Source organism: Felis catus, chromosome B2 (genome assembly GCF_018350175.1).
Source record: "Felis catus isolate Fca126 chromosome B2, F.catus_Fca126_mat1.0, whole genome shotgun sequence".
Classification (NCBI taxonomy): Eukaryota; Metazoa; Chordata; class Mammalia; order Carnivora; family Felidae; genus Felis; species Felis catus.
In genome coordinates, this window is record NC_058372.1 from 139,511,501 (window position 1) to 139,533,039 (window position 21,539).

At 41.7% G+C, this 21,539-nt stretch overlaps 1 protein-coding gene across 1 annotated transcript in view; it reads right to left on the reverse strand.

Moving 5' to 3' along the window:
• Positions 1 to 254: 254 nt before the first annotated feature.
• The window catches only part of NOX3 (NADPH oxidase 3), a 64,228-nt gene continuing 42,943 nt past the window's right edge, over positions 255 to 21,539 (reverse strand). The window contains exons 11-13 of the mRNA XM_023254521.2: positions 17,314 to 17,460; positions 13,048 to 13,172; positions 255 to 2,499 (exon numbers count right to left, since the gene is read on the reverse strand). Coding sequence (XP_023110289.2) covers positions 2,373 to 2,499; positions 13,048 to 13,172; positions 17,314 to 17,460 — 399 coding nt within the window. The 3' untranslated portion in view covers positions 255 to 2,372. The remainder of the gene's footprint in view (positions 2,500 to 13,047; positions 13,173 to 17,313; positions 17,461 to 21,539) is intronic.

The window sequence follows — 21,539 nt, forward strand, 5'->3', positions numbered from 1 at the left end:
ACAGTGATTTTTTTTTTTAAAGATGCAGGAAAATCAGTTTTTTTTTTTAACCAAGACTTTATTTTGTTTAAGAACAATTTTAGGTTTACAACATAATTGAGAGAAATGTAGAGAGATTGAAATCTGTTTTTTTTTAAGAGGTCTGTTTTTAAGAACAAGTACATTTTAATTTATTAGACAAAATTCAAAGACTAAAGAGTGCATTTAATTTTCTTTTTTTTTTTTGCATTTAATTTTCAAATAGACAAGGAAAGAAAACTAATAATTGAATACAACCAAGAAAAATCTTTTAATACATTTAATTTTCCTGCTAAAGATTAGATATATACATTGCAGAAAGTTCTTGTTGTAAAGACTGAATCAAACTTAATGGAGAAATAAACACACAGAAATACTGCACATATTAAAATTAGTAGAGTTTGAGTGATATCTATCAACTGATACTTAAAGATACTAAGAAATTCCAATTCAGAGGCAGTAGAAATAATTTTTGAGACATCAGGAAATATATCCACCTTTTTTCCTGGAGTGTATATTAAAATAGGCCCTAGAAATCATAGAATCAGAGTCAGTATCTGAGGATAAAGTTAAAGAAATGATCAATTTATAATTTAGAAATCTCTGAAAGAGCTTAACTGGTTGCTTAACTTTGTAAAAACAAATCATGTCAGACCAATTTAATCCTCTTTTTTGGCAGAATGACGGTCTACAAAGATAAGAAGCATTTGTAAAATGTAATTTTAACTTCAAGAAATGTTTTTGTTCTGTTGTGTATGACATGTTAATTATAAACTAAGAGAGTATGGTGTCGTGTACAATTCTCAATGGCTAGTTATCATTAACCTCTTCCCAACTGGGAACTCATATTATCAGGTAGTTGCAAGAATTCATGGTGGAGTTCTTTGGATTCAATAATTTGGTTGAAAACCTAAACAAAAGATTTGAGATTTTGCTAATTAAATTTGTGGATATCATGAAGCTAAATACTAGTATTATTATCTGGGGCTGAACTTCAAAACAATCTTGAAATGTTAGAAAAATTCTAAAAGTTTAATCAATACTACTAGAGAAAACTGTAAGATGTGGGGAATACTTTGGGAACATTTTGGGGGGGAAATAACTGCATGATAAAAATAGATTGCCTCAGTGGGAGTATACAATTAAGAAGAAATTCCCAGTATATTTGTGGGGCAGAAGTTGAGTTGGGGCTTAAGTGTCAAGATGATCATAGATCAAAATGTGACAGTAGGGGCCCCTGACTGGCTCAGTTGGTAGAGCATGTGACTCTTGATCTCAGGGTTGTGAGTTCAAGCCCCAGGTTGGGTGTAGAGCTTACTTACAAAGAAAAAAGAAAAAAGAGAAAGAAAAAAAAAAGTCCACATTAAAGAGAGAATCCGCATGAAAAGTCTGGATTAAAAGAGAATCAGAAAGAAATATGGAAGGAAGGAAAGAGAGGCAAATATAGAATTTAGTTGTATTGAAAAGCATGGCACATGAGATCTAAAAAAATCACTTTTCCCCCCAATACTAGTCATGTATCTATTAGAATATTATGTCTCATTTTAGGCAACACATTTTAAAAGGATGTGAAGGAATGGAAACAGATTTGAAGAAGAGCACAAGAATGATTGAAGGACTAGAATATATATCCTAGGCTGAAAGGTTAAGAATTTAGTATTGTTTGGACTAGAAAAGGGATAGGTAAGAGATGATTTTATCACTTTCAACATATAAAGGGTTTTCGTGAAAGGTAACCCCCATTGGTGATTTCTCAGGTCTATAGAAGATGAAAAGAAAGCACAAAGAAGCTTAAGATTAAGCAGAAAAGATCACGTTTGGATACAAGGCAGATGTCTCTGCCATCAGGGTGACAGAAATATGAAACAACTTCTAAAGGAGACTCTGAGCCAGGCAGCCATATCAGTCTCCATATTGGATGCACTGCTGAACATGAAAACAAGTTTGAGAACAATGATGTCTATCAGGGGGTCAGCAAACTTACCACCTGTGGGCCAAACCTGGAACATCATCTGATTTGGGGACAGCCCATGAGCTAAGAATGACTTTTACATTTTTAAATCATTAGAAACAAATCAAAAGAAGGTTCCATGACAAAAGGGACTTACATAAAATTCTACTTCAATGCCCACAAATAAAGTTTTATTGGAACACAGCCATGCCCATACCTTGACGTACTGTTTGTGGCTATTTTGATGCATTCGAATGGCAGAGTAGAGTAGTTGTTACTGAGATCATATGGTCTGTAGAATCTAAAATAATTACTATACAGCCCTTTACAGGAAACATTTCCCGAGCGCTGACCTATGTGATTGTAGCCACGTATGTAATACACGGAATTTTTTCTCCGAAGTCTAGAAGCTTTCTTTGTGGTAATAAAAATGGACCCCCCTGGGGTCGGCTGAGGAATACAAGCGGCACATCCTTTGAAGCGTCTTGGAGAGAGCCTTGGGTCCACAGAAGAACACGCCGATGTTGCTGCTGTAGTAGGGTAAAACAAGGAAAGAGTGTGTTATGTGGAGGCAAGGCTGGCCAGAAACTACGATGGACTGACACAATTAGGGAAGTGGTTGGGGTTGTGACTTTCCTTTTCTCCGCTCACTTCCTTTTCCTTAGATCTCTTTCCTACTCTCGGTACCATGCTTCCCCGCAGTTTCCAGAATCTTGTTAGACCCTAAGTCACACAGGCTGGAACCAAGAGGCTTTGACGAGCAGGGCCCTGCTGACTGGGGAGAGGGTGTCAATAACAGAGGTGCTGTCTCTTGGATTTCTGGTCAGGTGACCCTGATTGACCTCCTCCTGGATCGGTGGCTGGAATGTGAGGGGCCTGCTCTGCTTCACTCATCACTGTCATCCCAGAGCCTGGAATACTGCTTGGCATATAGTAGGAAATACACATTTGTTGATTATTGAGCTCTGTTGATTATCAACTGCACGGTCTTGGGTAAGACCCTGGATTCCAGTCTCTGCATGCGTAAAACAAAGAGGCTAATGGCTACATCACATGTTTTCTTAAGAACAAAATGGGATAATGCATTCAAAAAGGTTTTAGAAGTGTTAGTTACTATGAATATCTTGTTCAGCCCTGCCTTTTTATAGATAATAAGATTTATGCTAAGGTGATAGCAACTTAGTTTATTTCTGCTGTTGGGATGCCTTTGGTTTTCAAAGAAGGCCAAAGAGAAGAATCGGAAAGGAAGAAGAGACATTGTTGAAAATGGAGTCACCCAAAAGTCGTCATCTCTAGTCATGGCATTTCAGAAAACTGTGTTGAAGAGGTATTTTACATATAGTGGCCGTCCCGGGGTTGTTCAAATCCCTTGGAACCATGACTGCCAGCTTTGTTTGTAGACAAACAACCCACCGGTGCAAGGATTCAGGTTGTCTCTGAAAGTCAGGTGCAGACAGTCTCTCTAGGGACTTATGGGCCATGTTTTCCTTTGTCTTCCAATGTTCTACACCTTGTAGCATTTTTCCAGTCTCTGGCACAAGTTGAATTAGTTACTTGAGTCTAAAGCAAAAGTTCTCGTACTTTGCATAAAATCACCTAGGCAGATTGTTAAAACACAGATTCCCAGGTTTGAATCCAAGGAATGCATTTTGAGCAAAGCCCCCAGATAATCCCGAAGCACATGTTCCCATGAGCCACACTTTGAGAAACACTGGCTTGGAGAAATTCCTGGGGCTCTAGGTCCAGCCCAGTGAATACCTCTCCTTCTTCATAGCTGCCTTTTGTTGGGAAGCTTGCCTATAGCCTTGTTCTCCTTAGCTTGCATGTTAACATGCTTCTCTGCCATGTGACCAATCCACATTTTAATTATGCATTCCAGGACCGTAATAACCATGGTAGAAATTGATGGTTCAATTACATTTCAAACTCTAGCTTCAAAGGAACTTATCAAGTGGACTCATTTGTAAATGACAATATGTTTAAAATATCTAAGTAGTATTTTTGAAGGCATTATTCCCATGGCTACATTTAAGAAAGTGCCTTTTTAGAAAATATTTTCCACTGAGAAATACGAGTTTATGACTTAATGAAGCAACTTTACAGTATTTGTGGGAATTGAAGGCACTGGTTAAGAACGCTCTTGGTTCCACCACTTTGCTGCTGAGGGGACTTGGGCACATTAACTATCTCCTCAAAGCCCATTTCCTGATCTGTGAAATGGGGTGCATTATGATACGTAGCTCCTAGAACCTCGGAGGGGATCAGACAAGACATGGCAGATCCAGCCTTCCACCCCGTGCTTGGCACAAGGTGAACTTCAGTAACAGCTTACGCTGTGACCGTCGTCATTACGGGTGTCTGGGTTGGCTCCGCAGAGCTGAACAGAAGAGGTGATGTGGACTGTTATCCCAACGATGATGACAGTCTTCCTGGATCGGCACTCCAGCCCTGGGTTGTTTGAATTCTGGAGTGACACATTTTGAACGATAGATGGGTCAGGCAAAACTCTTTCCGGCGAGGAGTCACAGCTTGGCTTTGTGTCTGATGCCCAGAGGTATCCTTGCATCTAGGTTCAAAGGCTCTGTTATGGGTGGTGATATTTTTCTGTCCGTGGAGGCGTCACCAAAGAGATTGCCCACTGGCCCATTCCCAACAGGCTAACATTGCCCTTTCGTTTGCAGCCACAGTGACTGTTTGCAGGTCCTGAGGACACCCTTTGATGCTCTGCCTTTAAGACTCCATTTCAAAGGATTCTGATTGCCAGTGGCCAGGTGTACCACTGGTGTCCCCAGCAGTTCACAGCAATCCTGCCTCTTTTGAAGTTATAGCTATTACTCTGCACAGCTAAGTACACACTCTTCTGTATTCATGGAGCCGTCATGGTTATGCAGTCGCCAAAAAGTCTCACAAAGGCCACTCATTATCTGCCTTCTGCTGAGGCAGAACGGCCAGCCCTTCACTAACACTCTGTGCGTCACTGTCCCCACACACGACAGTCTTGCGCTTGCCGTGCTTACCCTCCTCGGCATTTTGTGGTTTCAAGTATGGAGATTTCTGGTCACGAATGCACACTGTGTGAATCAGAGCCGAGAAGCCGCACAAAGTGGTTCAGGCACAGATGTGGCAGTATTTTTTTTGTTTTTGTTTTTTCTTTTATGAGGCAATGGACAAGTGCAACAGAACCCTAACGGGGTTGGTAAAGAAAAAATTCTTCTATAAAGTTTAATTACCCCCTATTGCTTAGAATTAAAAAAAAAAGGGAGAGAGATTTTCCGTAAAAGAAGTATAAAAACGCAAGGCATTATTCTCCAGTTTACAGCTTGCAAGCTGTGGAACTTGCACACGAATGAGGGGTTGGATCCAGGACAACATTAACGGCATCGATCAGTCTGGGCTGCTGACTTTGATGAGAAAAGGACAAATTTTACACGAGCTGCAAGGATGGTTAACATTAGCAGTATTATTTTTAGCTCTGATAAACAGTAAAGAAAATCCTTCTGTCCCCCTCTTATTTGCTAAATAACCATTGTGCTCTTTTCTGTGGGGTTGATGCATTTTTCAAAAGCAGTTCAGCGACGCCATGCATGAAAGGCATCCAAAATGTCACCCACCAGGAGATTTCTGCTCAGCAGATAAATGGGAGAGTGGGTGTGCCTGGGAGTAATCCCACCGTCTTGCTGGCTTCCCAGGTTCTGCTGCCTTGAGCCCTCCTCTCTTTAAATTGTATGTTTGTTTTTATGTGTTGGCTTTTATACTTGGTAAGTTATAACACTGTAGGGGCAGACCCTAAACCCCATTTAAAAAAAATCAAACTACTTTATACCCTGAGTGCATTCTGCAAATAAAATCGATAAACAGGAGCTTCCTGTGGATTTATGGAGGCTTAGGAAGAAGACAAGGAAGGCTACAAACTTGGTATCAGACAATGGACACGACTTCTGGTTAATCTTTCCTCGTGAGTGTTTTTCACTAGAAATTCCTCCAAATGATTCATTGTATAATTATATTTTCTACAACACCTTCTTTTCACAACCACAGATGATAATTGTGTTGGCCAGCTTTTTTGAAAACCCATCTCCCGGTTGATTTGTAGCAGCCTGCTCTGTTACTTTTCTCCGCATCCTAATTACTCGGTGGTTCATCAGGAGCTACGAAGGTCCCTAACGGTGCTTGCTCACTGCTGAGAACTGACTTGCTGTTCCCACCAGCTCCGTTTTCTTTGGAAAGAGCTAGGAATTCGGTCCCAGCTTCCACAACCTTCTCTTCGTCCCTTCTCTTGCTGATTGCTGGCTCCTGTGCTCAGCTCTGCGGAGCACAGATCAAGTTGCTGCCCTTGAGGATGGCCATGGTCAAGTAGAAAGTGAAATAAAAGATAAAAGTAGTCGTCTCGTAGCATTGGATTCCAGGGAAGGGTGGAGCCATTTTTCTGCCAACCCTTCCAGATAAAACACTACGGTATATATACTTTCATCCAGAAATATCCTAATATATTCGTCACATCCAATGATTTTCGAGGCAACGTCATCAAAGACACTTTACAGAATGACAGATCCACTTGCGCTCACCCTCTTCCCTAATCTTTACTACTGCGAATAGAGTAAAGCCAGTGATTTCCACTGAATCTTCACTTGACTATATGGCTGGATGTCCTCTGGTGGGAAGCTACGACTGAAATATGCTAACAACATCCCAGTCATAAGTTAATGGTGGCTTTACTCTTCTCATCAAGCTATAATTTATCATGAGTGGGATTTCCACTGAAGCCTCTTCCTTTGGGTATTCTGAACATTTTAGTCATACAATGAATGTTTAGAATATCCTATTAGATAGAGGGTCCTGTATGCTATAATCAGAATGTTAATTTCTTAAAAATATCATTTAAAAACATTTTGCACATATGCATGTACAAATGAGAATTGGAGAGTGTGCACACAAGCAAATGTGGTTCCAGATGGACACATTTACTCAATTTAGTCTAAAGGTATTTTTACAGTTCTGAAAACAATGGGTGGTCTAAAATACATTTGTGCAATATGGATTAGAATCTCCCAATCCTATGGTAAGTCGGCACCTTTCTTTATTTATCGTTGGGTTGGATTGAACAGTTCTAACAAACGGTAGTGCTCTTTTACTCTTTATTTATTCCTTCCAGATAAGAGAAACACTTCTACTCAAGTTACGAAGAAATGGCCGAATCTCCAAAGTTTTTATGATGATTAATTACATAAAGTTCTACATCTCCACGGCACGGGGAGTTACCCGCGGATAAGCCAAAAGTGGCAAACGATAAATACGATATGAAATGGAAGAGCAAAGAGTGAAGTCTTATGGAAAATAATTTTACCCAATTAATTAAAACACGAGTGGTCCAGAAACCCAGACGGTTTAGTATGCGCACAATGTGTGTTTATCAAAAAAGTAGCTAGATGCGGCAAAGATATATTTATTTTCATTCTCTGTACCTTCTTGGAAACGATTCCCTGATTTTCTGAATATTTGTTAAAGCTTGGGAACATATTGAGAATGTTTACGAAAATTGACATACAGCTTCCATTTTTGTGAAAGAGACACAGTTCTATAGATTACTAAGACATGACTATCAATGCATGTGTTTTTAAAGAAAATTTTTAATGCATTTTACTTATTTTTGAGACAGAGAGAGACAGAGCATGAGCAGGGGAAAGGCAGAGAGAGAGAGGGAGACACAGAATCCGAAGCAGGCTTCAGGTTCTGAGCCGTCAGCACAGAGCCCGACGCGGGGCTCGAACTCACGGACTGTGAGATCGTGACCTGAGCTGAAGTCGGTCGCTTAACTGACTGAGCCACCCAGGCGCCCCTCAATGCACATGTTTAATTAACAAACCCTATTTTAGTTGGGAGAATGGTTTTCACTGGTTTGTGGTTGAAGTGCTTTTCTGTGCTTGTCCAGCTTAAGCAGTGGACACAAGTGTCACATGCCTATGAGTTCGGGCACATCAATCAGAGGTCTCCTTTCTATACATCCAGGTATTAGTTGTTGCTCTTCTTCTGAAACTATGCTTGTGTTCTGTAATACAGCTGACACAATTACAAAAATTCATTGCAGGTAAAAAACAATAGAATGCACTTTCACATTTTCTACTTTCGGTCTTTGATGTCTTTTTAATTTTTTCCTCCCTCTTCCTTATTTGTATTCATTTTGATGCCCATCAATTTGTTTCTCTATTACTGTTATTTTTGCAATTTTCTGGTTCCTTTGGAGCTTGCACTATTCTCTTTGATCTGCTTCCCTCCAAGCTTTATTTTTGGTGCTGTTTTTCACGTTCTGTAAAAAAAATATTTTTGCCCCTCTTCCCTTTCTTCTTTTGATTTAACTCCTTCTTCTTAGAACCAGAATGAACTCCAGCTTTGAGTGAACAGGTAAATGTTTTTAAAAGAGTAAGCCCTAAGAATCCTTGGCTTCGTGCTGATGAATAGAAATGGTTGAGAGCCTACTTCAAAGGCCCTCAAGAACAAAGAACCTTTTCTGAGGCCACTAACAAATCCACCAATTCTTCCTGACCCATCTTTGCCAAAAGATATGAGCTAATGACAGGAAAAGCCTGTCTTGTAAGAGTAGCCAACGAGGCTTGGGAACAAACATATCCTTGACATAATCGAGGAAAAACATACTGTTTATCTCTTTAATAACCATCCTGAAGAAAATTAATGTTACTTTGTCCTTTGTGCGGAACAATAATTAGATTGTGTGTTTCATTTATATCTGGACAAAGGCCAGGATATTGAAATACTTCTCAAAATTAGATTTTCTTGTTTAAAAATTAGATTTTATTGGCATTCTCTTTCTGAGATTTCTTCATTAAAAGCTTCATTAAACATAAATCTTCTTTTACACAGCAGAAAGCAAAATTATTTTAAGGAGGTCATTTTAAAAGCCTTTTGGAAGGAGGGTGCTAAGCTCTTTACCGGTGACTTGGACCGAGGAGCTGGCATTCCAGGGAAAAAATGATCATTGATCTTTGCCTACGTGTGTCTGATGTTAATTACATTGACAGTTGAAGCGATATAACAAGTTGTGTTCTAGGGTCTAAGGCTCTTACAAATACACTATTTTTAAAATTTGGGGCTGGGAAGTATGCTGTAGAGGCTTGATTCAGTGACAAGGCCTTGGGTGGCCTCTTTTACTCTGGGGGAGATGAAGTCAACCATCAGGAAGAGTTTACATAGCTCATGTGCTGAAAAGTTCAACTGGGTTTTAAGTACATTTGCACACTAAACTTTGATTACAGCTTCTGAAAAGGAACGAGCACTCTCCTCCCAAGGGCAACGAGAGAAGTGCCAAGTACGTGGTTCTCCTGCCTCCATTTTGTTTTCTACTCCTCACTCTCTGACCCTTGGACAGACTCACTTCCTAGCACTGCCCGCCATAATTGTTTGGGCAGAGTTTGTGCAAATTCAGTTCTGCTCTTGGTCTCCTGGTGCTGTTTCTGGCTCACACCTTTCTGAGGGAAGGGAGATAGTTAAATGGTTTGGATTGAAAGGTCTTCCCCACTGGGCCGCAAACTTCAGGTATAACAAAAATAAAGAAATACAATGTAACAAGTCAATAAGGGCCAATCTTAACAAGGAGTGGTCTTATCTATAAGAACTCAAAGCAAAGATATATGTGTCTGTGTCAAAAGCCTGCAAGTAGGAACGTTCATCCTATAATTGAAAACAAAGTGTAGGACATTTATCAAATGAATAGATGTTTTTCTCCAAAAGGAGAAAATACCAACCAAAAAAATCTGGTCATGATTGTAACATATGCTCTTGTAACATTTTGTTAGTTTTCTACTTATAATCTTTTTAACAACCCACAGATAAAATGATCCAATCTTTGCCTCTGGACAAGCACCCAGTGGGTATGAGATGAAAAGTGGTGATTTTCAGGTCTCAGAGGAGGCTGGGGGTCTAGGAGAGGGGACTGGGCATTGAGCAAGCAGCTCAAAGGAATCAGTTTCTGAGGCTCCAGAAGCTGGGATGGGTTCAAAGCACCACATTTAGCGAGGATGGGGCACCAGAACTGGATTGTAGGCCAAGCGTCAGGCCAAAAGTCAAGGCAAGTAATAAAATGGAGCTGGTGGGTTTCAGGAGTGGTGCCTGGAGAGTCCCAAGACCACTTGCTGTGGCCTTGTCCAATTCTTACTGGTCAGCTGAGGCCAAGCCTGAGGGTAGAAGTGATTGCACAGTTGGTCACCTCCCTCTCTCCCTTAGCCCTGAAGTTAAAGGTTAAGCTTTTCTTTCCTTTCTTGTTGGAAATCTTTTACTCTCAGCACAATTCAAGGTCAGGAGGAGGTTCCCACTGCCTCCTTCCTGGGCTGATGCAGGCGTGGTGTGGTAGGAGTCCAGAGCCTCTGCAGTGACTGCTCTTGGTTTGGGCCTGGGGTTATAGGGCAGGCTGCCATGGCACAGGGTATAGAGGGTTGGCTGGAGGTCTCAGAGTTTGAACTGGATGGGTTATGAACCTTGGACATGGTCACCCCTTCCACACACCCCTCCTTATCATACCTTCTTCAAACAGCTGGTCTGGGGCAAGTCTCACAAATTCAGTGACAATTAATAAAAAAAAAGAAAATGGAACAGCTCTGGCACAAAGAGAGTATAAGAAAAATGTAAGAAAGAGCAACCAAACTGACCAAAAGATGAATAATATTCACCAGAAGAGTATTCCAAAGGGCAGAAAACCTTCTAGGGAATTAGAGAAGGTTTCATGAGGCAATGACCCTGATGACAGAAGACCACAACTGCAAGGAGAGATGGAAACAAGGAGTTAGTCAGAGAGACGCCAGTGGATTTTAATTTACTCTTCATGGTTCAATACTGATAAAGTGGACAGAAGAAAGGTCAGGGTGTAGAAGATGTAAATGACATGATTAATCTGATGGCTAAGAGTAATTTATATTAAACTCTCTGACGTGCACACAGAGAAAATATTGTCCTCTCCTCCAAATATGGCGGTTCCTTGAACTCTGGTCCTTCTGAATTTGCTTCTTTGTCCATCTCGTCCAGTTTCATGGCTCTAACACAGTTCGCATCTGACATCTCCACGTGCGTATCTCCAGCCTGAATTCCTCTGACTCCTGACTCATATTCACCTGCTTACTTGAAATCTCCACTTGGATGTACAATAGGGATCTCAAATTAACATGTCACAAAAAGGAACTCTTGATACCCTTTGCTTTCAAAGTTGCTTTTCTTAGTCATCCCCGAATGAGTAAGGGTAACTCCATTCTAGCTCGGGTCATGCCAGTCTCCCATCGAATCCATCAACAAGCCATGTCAGCTCTGCCTTCACAAAACACCAGCATCCAACTGCCTCTCAGCACCTGCTCTGTCCTAATCCAAGCCACTACCTCTGTTTACCTCCTCCCGGGACTCTCCTCTTCTGCCCGAGGGCACTTATAATCTATTCTCTCACAATAGCCAGAAGTGATCTCATTAAACATAAGACAGATCATGTCACTCTTCTGTTGAAACCTTTAAGTGACTTCTCAGAATAAAATCCAAAGCCTCACAATGGTCTGTAAAAGTCCCCCAGTTACCTCTCCTATATGCCTTCTGCTACTCTTCTTCTTACCTACTCTATTCCACCCTTACTGGCCTCATGGATCATGCCAGGAACAGTGTCTGCTGCCTCAGGGTCTTGGCACATGCTGTCCTTCTGCTCTTTCCCAGTTAGCTACATGGCATACTCCCTCACTTCCTTGGTCTTTCCTCAAATGTGGAAACTGCTCTTTAAACAAAGACAGTTAGAAGACGTACTGACTTTCAAGAGCCATAGATGATGGGGATTCGAAACAACAACCAACTTACGGGACATAGAATAACAATGATAACTATTTGCATTAGTGCTTTGCATTTTACCAAGCTATATATTTTTTAAATTCTGAAAAAAACACTGTGACTACATGGTATTGTCCATGGTTTACTAAGGTCATAGAGCCAGTAGCTTCTAGAATCAGAAAACAGAGACTTCACTACCATCTTGTGGTCCCAGAGCAAATGCTCGTCCTTCTCTACATTGAAGTTTATTACGTAATGATAATAATATAATATAATATAATATATTATTTATTATATATAATATAATATATAATATATAATATATTATATTATATATTACAATTAATATATAATATATATTAATATAATATATTAATAATTAATATTAATTATATTATAATTATTATATTTATAATTATATTTATATTATTATAATTATAATTATTAATATTAATATATTAATTAATATTAATATTAATTAATATATTAATATATTATATAATATATATTATAAATATATTACTCATATATATTATATATTATATATATTATAAATATATTAATATATTTATAATATATATAATAACATATATAATAATAATATATATGTATATAATATAATAATGATGATGACTATGATAGCTGCTGACACTGCTGAATTCACTCCTTTAGATGCTTTATATGTCTTCACACACTTAACCCTCACGGAAGCCTGGGAGGTAAGCACTGTTAGTAGTTGCAATTTACGCAGGAGACTAAGTCCGTGGTAGGATAAATAACCCGTCCAACTAAGTAGGTGATAATGGCAGAGCCAGGATTTACACCCAAGATCTCAGGCTCCAGATCCCGAGTCTTTCACCGCCATAGGAAATCTCTGCTTGGTCTCATAACATTTTTTGTCTGCTTTGCTAAACACGAGATACATTTTACAGTTGGACATAGTGAATTCTCCAGTTGGGCAAGTTGAGATCAACCGTGTTCACTGGACATTTCTTCGAGACGTAGGTAGTTTAAGAAATACCATCTTTAATTGAGTTTACGTGGGAAAAATTTCAGCGCAATTGCTAATATTTAAATGTTGTAAGCCAGTCAAGCAGAGGTCCATGGTTCCTGGAAAACCCTATGACCACCATTTCTCAGGTTGATGTTTATCTCTAAACAAGGTGCCCAAGGTGCCCACTACTGCGCCTGAAGCAGCCTGTGCCCTAGACTTTTCCACTTGAGCAGGAACCTCCTGCGAGGCTCCCACAGGCAGAGGAAAGAGAGCGCCTTACCTGGGATGGGTGTAGGCCAACTGCCGGAACTCGTGGTTCCAGTCAGGTCTTCCATAGAACGTTTTCTGCTTTAACCCCGTGATCACATCAGTATTTGCATCCCAATGTAAAGCTATGTGAACAGCCTAAAAGAAAAATTATGCTATCAGGTGACACCGAAACAAACAAACAAACAAAACAAAACCAAAAAAACAAAAAAACCCATGGAAGCATGCTACTAAAGATCAGCTAATTATGTTCCTTTGCAGATGTAATACTCGAAAAATTTCTTCATGGGGCTGGAAATGCTTATCATTATTATCAGAAATCACTGCTTTTGCATTTTGGGATAGGCATCACATCTCATTTATCTTTGTATTCTGCCTGGGGCGCTACTGAAACACAGGGCCTTCGCCATGGTCAATGTGTGATAACGTGAGCCTGGAAAGATTTTTCTTTGCAAGGCTGACAGCGATACAGTAAATATGGGTAAAGGAAAGCAAGCGTTAAGCTACTTCCTTTTTTCTGCCAAACTTCTCAAAAATTAATCTCTACCCCTGTCCCCATTCACTTACTTATTAAACCTCAGGATTTGAGAATGGCCCTTTCAGATTAAAATGATGGGAAATGTCCAGGAAGAAACTGGATCTGACAATCAGATTCATCTACCTGGTTGAGATAGTTTGAAGTGTACCATCCAGGCTCAATGCTGGGAGGGTGCTGAGTCTGGCAGACGGACCACGATGGCCGAGCACAGCAAATGCATTGGTTGGAGCTCTGTGCCCAACCGTTTATCTTCAAATTAGACAGATGCACCCAGGCATCGGGTAAGTAGTGGTCGATAAATAAGAAGCTGGGGCACAGGACCGTCTACTGAGGATTTCTCCCCACCAGTTTGGCTAACAAGTGCTAGGCTCAACTCTTACTCCAGGTTCCTGCTGCACACCTGGCCTCCCAGGCTGGCCTCATCAGGCTAGGAAAGCAGCCCGAGATAGGGTGGGTGAGCAGAAAACAATGGAGGCACCCCAATGGGCCAGTAGGTGGATGGCCCACAATGGTAGAATCGCAGAAACCCGGGCTGCAGGAGGTTGCCATCAGGCAAGTCTGACTCCAGGTGGCCGGGATCCCATTGGAATCGAGTTTGGGAATAGCCACGCCAGGAGAGGGAGCAATAATGAGAGGATGGTGGGATCCTCTTCTGGGGCAGGTTTATTAAGAGGAGGAGTGAAGCATGAAGTCTTAGGGAAGAGCTCAGGAGTGAGAACTGAGGTGGTAGTTGGGGATTGAGCCTCAAAAACTCGCAGAAGCCCTGTTATCAGAACTGGAACTCCAGGTCAGAGGGAGCAGTGTCAGCCTCCGGATTAGAGTGGCAGCATTGCACCCCCCACAGCCCTCTTGCTTAACAGTAGGATTGACTGGAGCCAGAGAGTGAGTTGGTTTCGGCTGTGAGCAAATAAGAAGGCAGAGGCAACCAATTTACCTTTGACCAGGTGCCACATCTAAACACCAACCCAGGGCTGCGCTCCTTGGCTTCTCCACCAACCACATGGCTGAACACCTCCTTGATCTTACATGCATTGTATAATCCTGTTTCTTCTACTTCTCTCCGACTCTTCTTTTTATTCAAAGATGAAATGTTACATTTGTTTTCCTATGACATTCTCCTGCCTCACAGTACAGCTGCCTTCCCAGTCCGTAGTCACTTCTGGGGCACTTCTCTCCAAAGAACTTTCATTTTCATGGTCCCAATTAGCATAGTCTATAAAGATCACTCCAAACTTTCTCCCCCATGCCCTCATCTTCCTGCCTGGGTAGAGTCCTGGGACTTGAACTCCCCAAGCATATTTTTATGTAGAATTTTTTTATGTCCCTTCAAACTGATCATCGTAGCCAAAAGTGAATCTTCAGATATTTTGTGACTTCAATTTACTTCCACATACAATTGTTGCGTGATTGCTATAAGCAGGAATGAGTGGGCGGTACAAAAAGAAATAGAGAAGGTCTATGCTCTGTGAGGAACTAGTCATCAAAGGAAGGGCAAGCCCAAGTGCACAACTACAACGACATAAGTCAGACCACAATCCTGTTTAACTAGAGACAGAAACAAAGTGCTCTGGAGAAGTAAACAAATTACCCTGCTGAAGCCCCGAGTCACTTTGACCAAGACGACTGGGGATGGCCATCCAGGGAATGGGGCTTTAAAGAACCATGCCACTCAGTAGGCAGCGGGGAGGACAGAAGACATGAAGTGATTGCCAGGGAGAGGGAACAGAGAGGGAAAACCTGTAGGCATGCAAATACGAACCATTGTTCAGTGGCTCCCATGCCAGAGGAGCCCAGAGGGACATGATGGGAATGGAATGGAACAAGTCCTTTGCCATCAGGTCAGGAAGGGCCTTCAAGCAGCTGCTAAGAAGCTTGGGCATTATTTAATAGAAAAAAGGGCCCTTTTCTACTTAGGTTAGTGGTACTGTGGAACTACCAATCAGTGATGTTCAAACATTTGGAATTATATTTGTTCCATATTTCTCAGCCCGACGTTCAATTAATCTCCCAAACCCTGTTGATTTGCCCTTCATAATACCTTTTCCATCTGTCCCTTCTGTTCTTGTCATTCTGCCACTTTGAGGTTGTTGAATTCAGCTTAACAATTGGCTACTTCTAAAACAGCCTTTTGATTCCTCGCTGACAGAATGCACCAATTATTTTTTCCTGGAATTTGAGCATCTAAAGAGTTTCAACATGTCACGACAAAAATTTAGGAACACGTCTATTTTAATTTACTTGTATTCAGAAAAATAGTGTATCTTACAGCACACTTTTAGAGGAGGCAGAGATAGGACGGGGCAGAGTTGTATTGTCACAAAAATCAAACAGAACCTCAGTCTCAAGACTCCCAAATGACTGGAAATTCCTGGATGGACGCTTGAAATCAATTCACTTTAGAAGCTGAAAGCAAGCACGGTACTTGAAAGTAAAAAACAAAGGCCGTGTCTGTACTTCATCAAATGGATCATTAGTCAAAAATCCCATTTGAATAAGGAAAATGTTTGTTTGGAAAACATAATTAACACTATTTAATTCATTAAGATGTTTTAGGCCTAGTTCCCAAGGAACCTGTCTTTCAAACTATCCCAGAGGAATAAATATTTAAGGCGTCCTGCAAATAAGACCCTAAAAACTCATTTAGCTACTGAATTTCAAGCTCGGTCTTACTGGAATTTCAGAGTCAAATTTCACTGATCTCTTGTGGGGTCTGCATGTGTGTGTGTGAGTGTGTGTGTGTGTGTGTGTGTGTGTGAGAGAGAGAGAGAGAGAGAGAGAGAGAGAAGGAGGGAGAGAGAAGAAGGACTGGGAGGCAGAGGGCAGGAGCGCCCAACACCCACCCTCAGGAGCACATTCATTTGTAAATTTAGTGATTAATGCAAATCTTGGCTCAAACATACTTTCCTTAAAGTAAATATCAATCCAAGCAGCTATGAAAGTGCTGATTAGAACATAAAGTTTCATAAACCTAGGGATCACTTCATTGTTAGCTTCCATATTTGAGGAGTTAAAAAAATTTAGAACTTAGTAGTTATCATTCAATATTACCAACACTGAAATACTACCCTAGTATGATATTTTGATATACACTATTTTGGGGAAGCTCCACCTTAATACTTCATTAATACAATATGCTTCCAAACACCTGCCACAACAGAAGACCACCTTGATCTTAGGTGAATAAACATATGTGCACACGATTTCTAAGAATGCCTTAAGAAAAAGAAGTCTCTAGATAAATCATGTATTCATAATGATGATTTTCTGGAGACATTCACATACTTTACAATACAAAAGGTTGAATGTAAACACTTGCGAGTTTTTTCTATTTAACTCTGAATAGCTGAAAGCATAGAATTAGACCCAATCAGGAGCTGAACAAGACAATACAGTTAACCAATAATATGCGCTTTGATGTCCCTGAAATGACAAATGCAACTTTTGGTGACATAACTTTTCTTGGATTTCCACACTTGGGATTATCTTCCATTAACTACCCTCTTTTCTAATCTGCTTGTCTATTCTTCAGCAAGTTAACTGTAGATTTTTCCATTGCTATGATTCGAATAACTCTTCTAATCTGGTTTTATTTTATCCTTCTTTCCTTTTGAAGAACAGACAAATAAGTCTTTCATGCCACCAGATAACCATACAGCTCATTGTTGACATGGTTTCTCTTCCCTTTGCTCTATTTTTAAATGACGTATGTAACATTGATCATTTTAAGAGTCTTATCAATACCTGATTTTCATCCCAGTTGGTAAGAAATATATGATAACTCAGAAAGTGAGCTTTCCCTCGCTCACTCATGAGTGTTTCCAGCGAGAGTAAGAGATCAGCAAACCATTCAAAAGCCCTTGGATCCCGGCAAATCCAGTAAAAATACACCTGTCAAGAGAGAAGACAAGAGAGTGGATCTGTCCCGCTTTCCATAATGTGCTGATAATCACAGACTGCTTTATCTCCATTAAATTATTTGAGCTCAAATGGGCACTTCTGCAAAATGACATGCTTCTCTCTGCCAGGGAACAGTCACACTGTGATTTCTTTTGAAAAAATTCACATTGTGTTTGAAAAAGTCCAGAGTGAATTCAGAGTCAGGAGTCTGTGGGCTGTTGCCAGTTTCACTGGATGAGGACCAATTCACCACATTCCTGGCTGTGCTTCTTTTCAGTGAGGTTAATAATCATAACTGGCTGTGCCTTTCACGGCTCCCCAAGGGGAATAAACCGTTCGACCAACCCCCTTCATCTTTACTCATGACCTAAGCTCGGGATTTGAACTCTCTTCTCCAGAGACCCCAAAGGCTTGTGCGCTAATCCACTTCCGCATCGTGACCTCCGGAGGGTGGAGATTATGGTAATTGCAGAAGGAAGCCACACGGGCCAGAAGTTTCCCCTCAGCCAGACATATCAGTGTCCAAGAAAGCTAGTGGGTGGTGGCAATAGTTTGTGTGTCAACTACTATAATGAAATTATGTCTAGGAACATTTTTTTTTAAACTCTCTGTGTTTAGCAAACGGCATGTGGCAAGGAGTATTATGGGTTTGCTGAAATAAAGGCTTAGTTTTTGTGCTTTGAGTTTTAGATAATCGTGCCTGGAAGAAACCACAGGAGAAAGATCTGCTAATTCTCCTGATTCTTCTCACAGCCCTGTTCCTTGCTACTCATTACTGTTTTCCTGCACCCCCCACCAAAGAGACATCTCTGTTACTTAACGAGATCTACCAGGAGGCTGGCCTTGACCTCCATCAGCAGACATCTCCTCTGATAGGTGGTGTTCCCTGCCTCCTCTCTCCACCAGCCAGCCTGCAAGCTCACAGACATGATGAAATTATAGATGAGATTTAATGAACAGATCAAGTTCACGAGGAAACAAAAAAGATCACAGAATGTATTTCAAGGCTAAACATCTTGCCCATGTTCCCCAGGTTTGTTCAGGAATTTCTAATATGAAGTCAGTAAGAGCAAAAAAGCTAGAGGATAAGACCTTTTCTCTGAAGAATTAGAGCCCAGGGGCGCCTGGGTGGCTCAGTTGGTTAAGCGGCCGACTTCGGCTCAGGTCATGATCTCGTGGTCCGTGAGTTTGAGCCCCGCGTTGGGCTCTGTGCTGACAGCTCAGAGCCTGGAGCCTGTTTCAGATTCTGTGTCTCCCTCTCTCTGACCCTCCCCCATTCATGCTCTGTCTCTCTCTGTCTCAAAAATAAATAAACGTTAAAAAAAATAAAAAAAAAAGAATTAAAGCCCAATATTTGTCAGACGGTACCACTACAGCTCTGATAATAATCTCTAAGTGCAGTAACCCCCCGACAGAGTGCCTGTTTCTTTGCAGTCATAAATCTGAGCCATGGTTCCTTCCGGTGAGTGCCCCATGAACCCCCCCCCCCCCGTCCCCAACACACAAGTACAGCGATTGTGTTCATTCACTCACTTGTTGACTCAACAAATGTGTCCTACATCTCTATGTCGAGACTCTTCTCGGCTCTGGCACTTTAAGAGCAAACAAAAGAGCAAAAATTTGCCATTCTTCTAGAGTTTGCGTTTAGATGCAGAAGAAGACGATAAAGCACAACACGGAATACATCAGAGGGTGGTAAGTACTATGGAGAAACACAAGGTGGGCTGGAAAGGGCTGCGATACTATGTCAGATGGTCAAGGGAAGGGGACATTTGAGCAAAGACATAAAGGAGGCAGGGGAATCACGGTACTGATGGAGGGAGCAAGGAGTGGGACCTCTGGGGAAGAGCCAGGGGGCTGGTGTGGCTGGAGTTGTGAAGGAGGGGAGGCAGCAAGAGATGAGGTCTGAGGGGGAGGCCGGGAAGCACAGATATGGGGCTTGGGGCCACCTTGACTTTGCGCGAGAGGGGAAAGCACGGGGGAGTGTCTAGCAGGTCTGAGGACGGATCATGAAGCAAGGGAGGCTGATTTCACATCCTGGGTTGGTGATGAATACTGCTATCCTCTTTCTTTTCACTTTGTGTAGTGCCTAATCTGAATTATTCTTTGAGGGGCAGTCGGGTGGCTCAGTCGGTTAAGGGTCCGCCTTTTGATTTTGGCTCAGGTCATAGTCTCACGAACCTGAGATTGAGCCCTGCGTTGGGCTCTGGGCTGACAGTGTGAAGTCTCCTTGGGATTCTCTCTCTCTCTCTCTCTCTCTCTCTCTCCCCCTCTGTCCCCGCCCCTCCCACACTTAGGAGCGCTCACTCTCAAAATAAATAAATACACCTAGAAAAAGTAAATTATTCTTTGAAAACCTTAGCCTTCCTCTTTCCTTGCTTTGGTCGTGGTGGAACAGAAAACCTATTGATTGAATTTAATACCGTTCTTGCTTACGCACCTCCCCTTGCTTCCTGCTCTCAGTAGGTTGTTTTGCCCAGGACCATTCATGGTGGCATTCAGGTTAAAACAAACATCATTGATTTATTTTCTATTATTTCCACTCCTTAAGGAACGTGCTTAGCATGCATTCACGTAGGAAAAATACCCTGTTTACTTTTTTGAAAACCTGTCAATTTCAAACCCAGTCTCAATCATCCTTACTTGAAAAATGCCCACATCTTAGCTTCCTGCACACTCTGACCCTCATCCTTTCAAATAGAAATCATGCCTGTTCTTGCTTTCTTGTGGCTTAGCAGTGTGTCAGCGTTCTTAGGGCTTGCTGGGCCTTTTATACTTTTTACTTCCTTCTAATGGCTTTGTGTGTTTTTCCCTCTGTAATTGACTTACAGGTGACACAGGGCAGCTTTGGTGCAAGAGGCAATGAAGGAAAGCTGAATAGGCTCAGAAGTGCTTCAGGCAGAAAAAGAAGAAAAGAGACTTTGAACGGAGAAAGAGGCTATTTACTTTGACTCTCTTTCATCCTTCTAACGGTGAGGGATACTCACTGTGAAGGGACAGGATAGTTCGACTTCTGCATTTCGTCCAGTAGGAAGGACCTGGTCGCTGGTAGAACAAATATCCCAAACTACAGGCTACACCTCTGTGATCTTTCCCACACTCACCCCTCCTCAGTCTCCAAAAAAAAAAAAACACCCCAAATCAGTTACCTGTCTAAAGCGCGGCTTCCAGAATTCTGTAGCTGGTATAGGGGCCCCAAATAATTAAGGCAACTTTAAAAAGTTTTGTTAAGTAGAAAGTCATCCTCAGGAAAGAGATGAAAGTTCAGGACTTTCACAGTAACAAAGTTACTGCTTTTACAGGACTCGTCGCACACATTTCTAGAGATATAATGGATCCACAGACGTTTCTCGAGGCCACTCCGGCAGCCCACAATGGGTTTAGAGCGCTCTGTGTGCACGTGGCCTGTCACAAGCCTTCATGTCACATCATTCCTGGCACGAACCACCGTACCGGACTCAGCCACCCCCACCTCGGAGGGCCTGGGTCTGAGCGACACACAGAGCTGTATTCTCTTTCGAGCGCCACCCACGCTCTCTGAAACTGGGCTCCTCTTCGAATTCTGCAGAATTGCATTGGACCAGGTCAAGGTACTCTGGGGTCAGAAGGAAATGGATCTGCGCCGCTTTTGGAGAAGCAATCTCAGAAAAAGAAATAAGAAAAGCTACCCATCGACTTTCCCAGGGGGGTCCACTGGTGCCCCCCCCCCCCCCCGTGAGAGGCTTCTATCTCACAGCCTGGAGAGTCATCTCTGAACACAGGCAGAGGATACCTCCACAGGTACAACCTCTCTTTCTTCAGACCCCACATCGATTCCCCGAGGATGGAACGGAGCCAACAATTTTTTATTTATTTCCTCTTCAAAGAAGGAGATTGTACCTGAGGACAGAGTTTGATGATGTGGTGAGGCAGAGTAGTTGGACACTGTGAGCCCGTGAGTCCTCTAACCTGTTCTAGACTCCTGGTTTCACCATCCCCATGGTCGTAACTGGGGGCAGGTTATTTACTGTGAGCCTGGATGACCGAGTACATAAAATGGCAGAAAGCCCACCACCGTCTAGAACAACAAC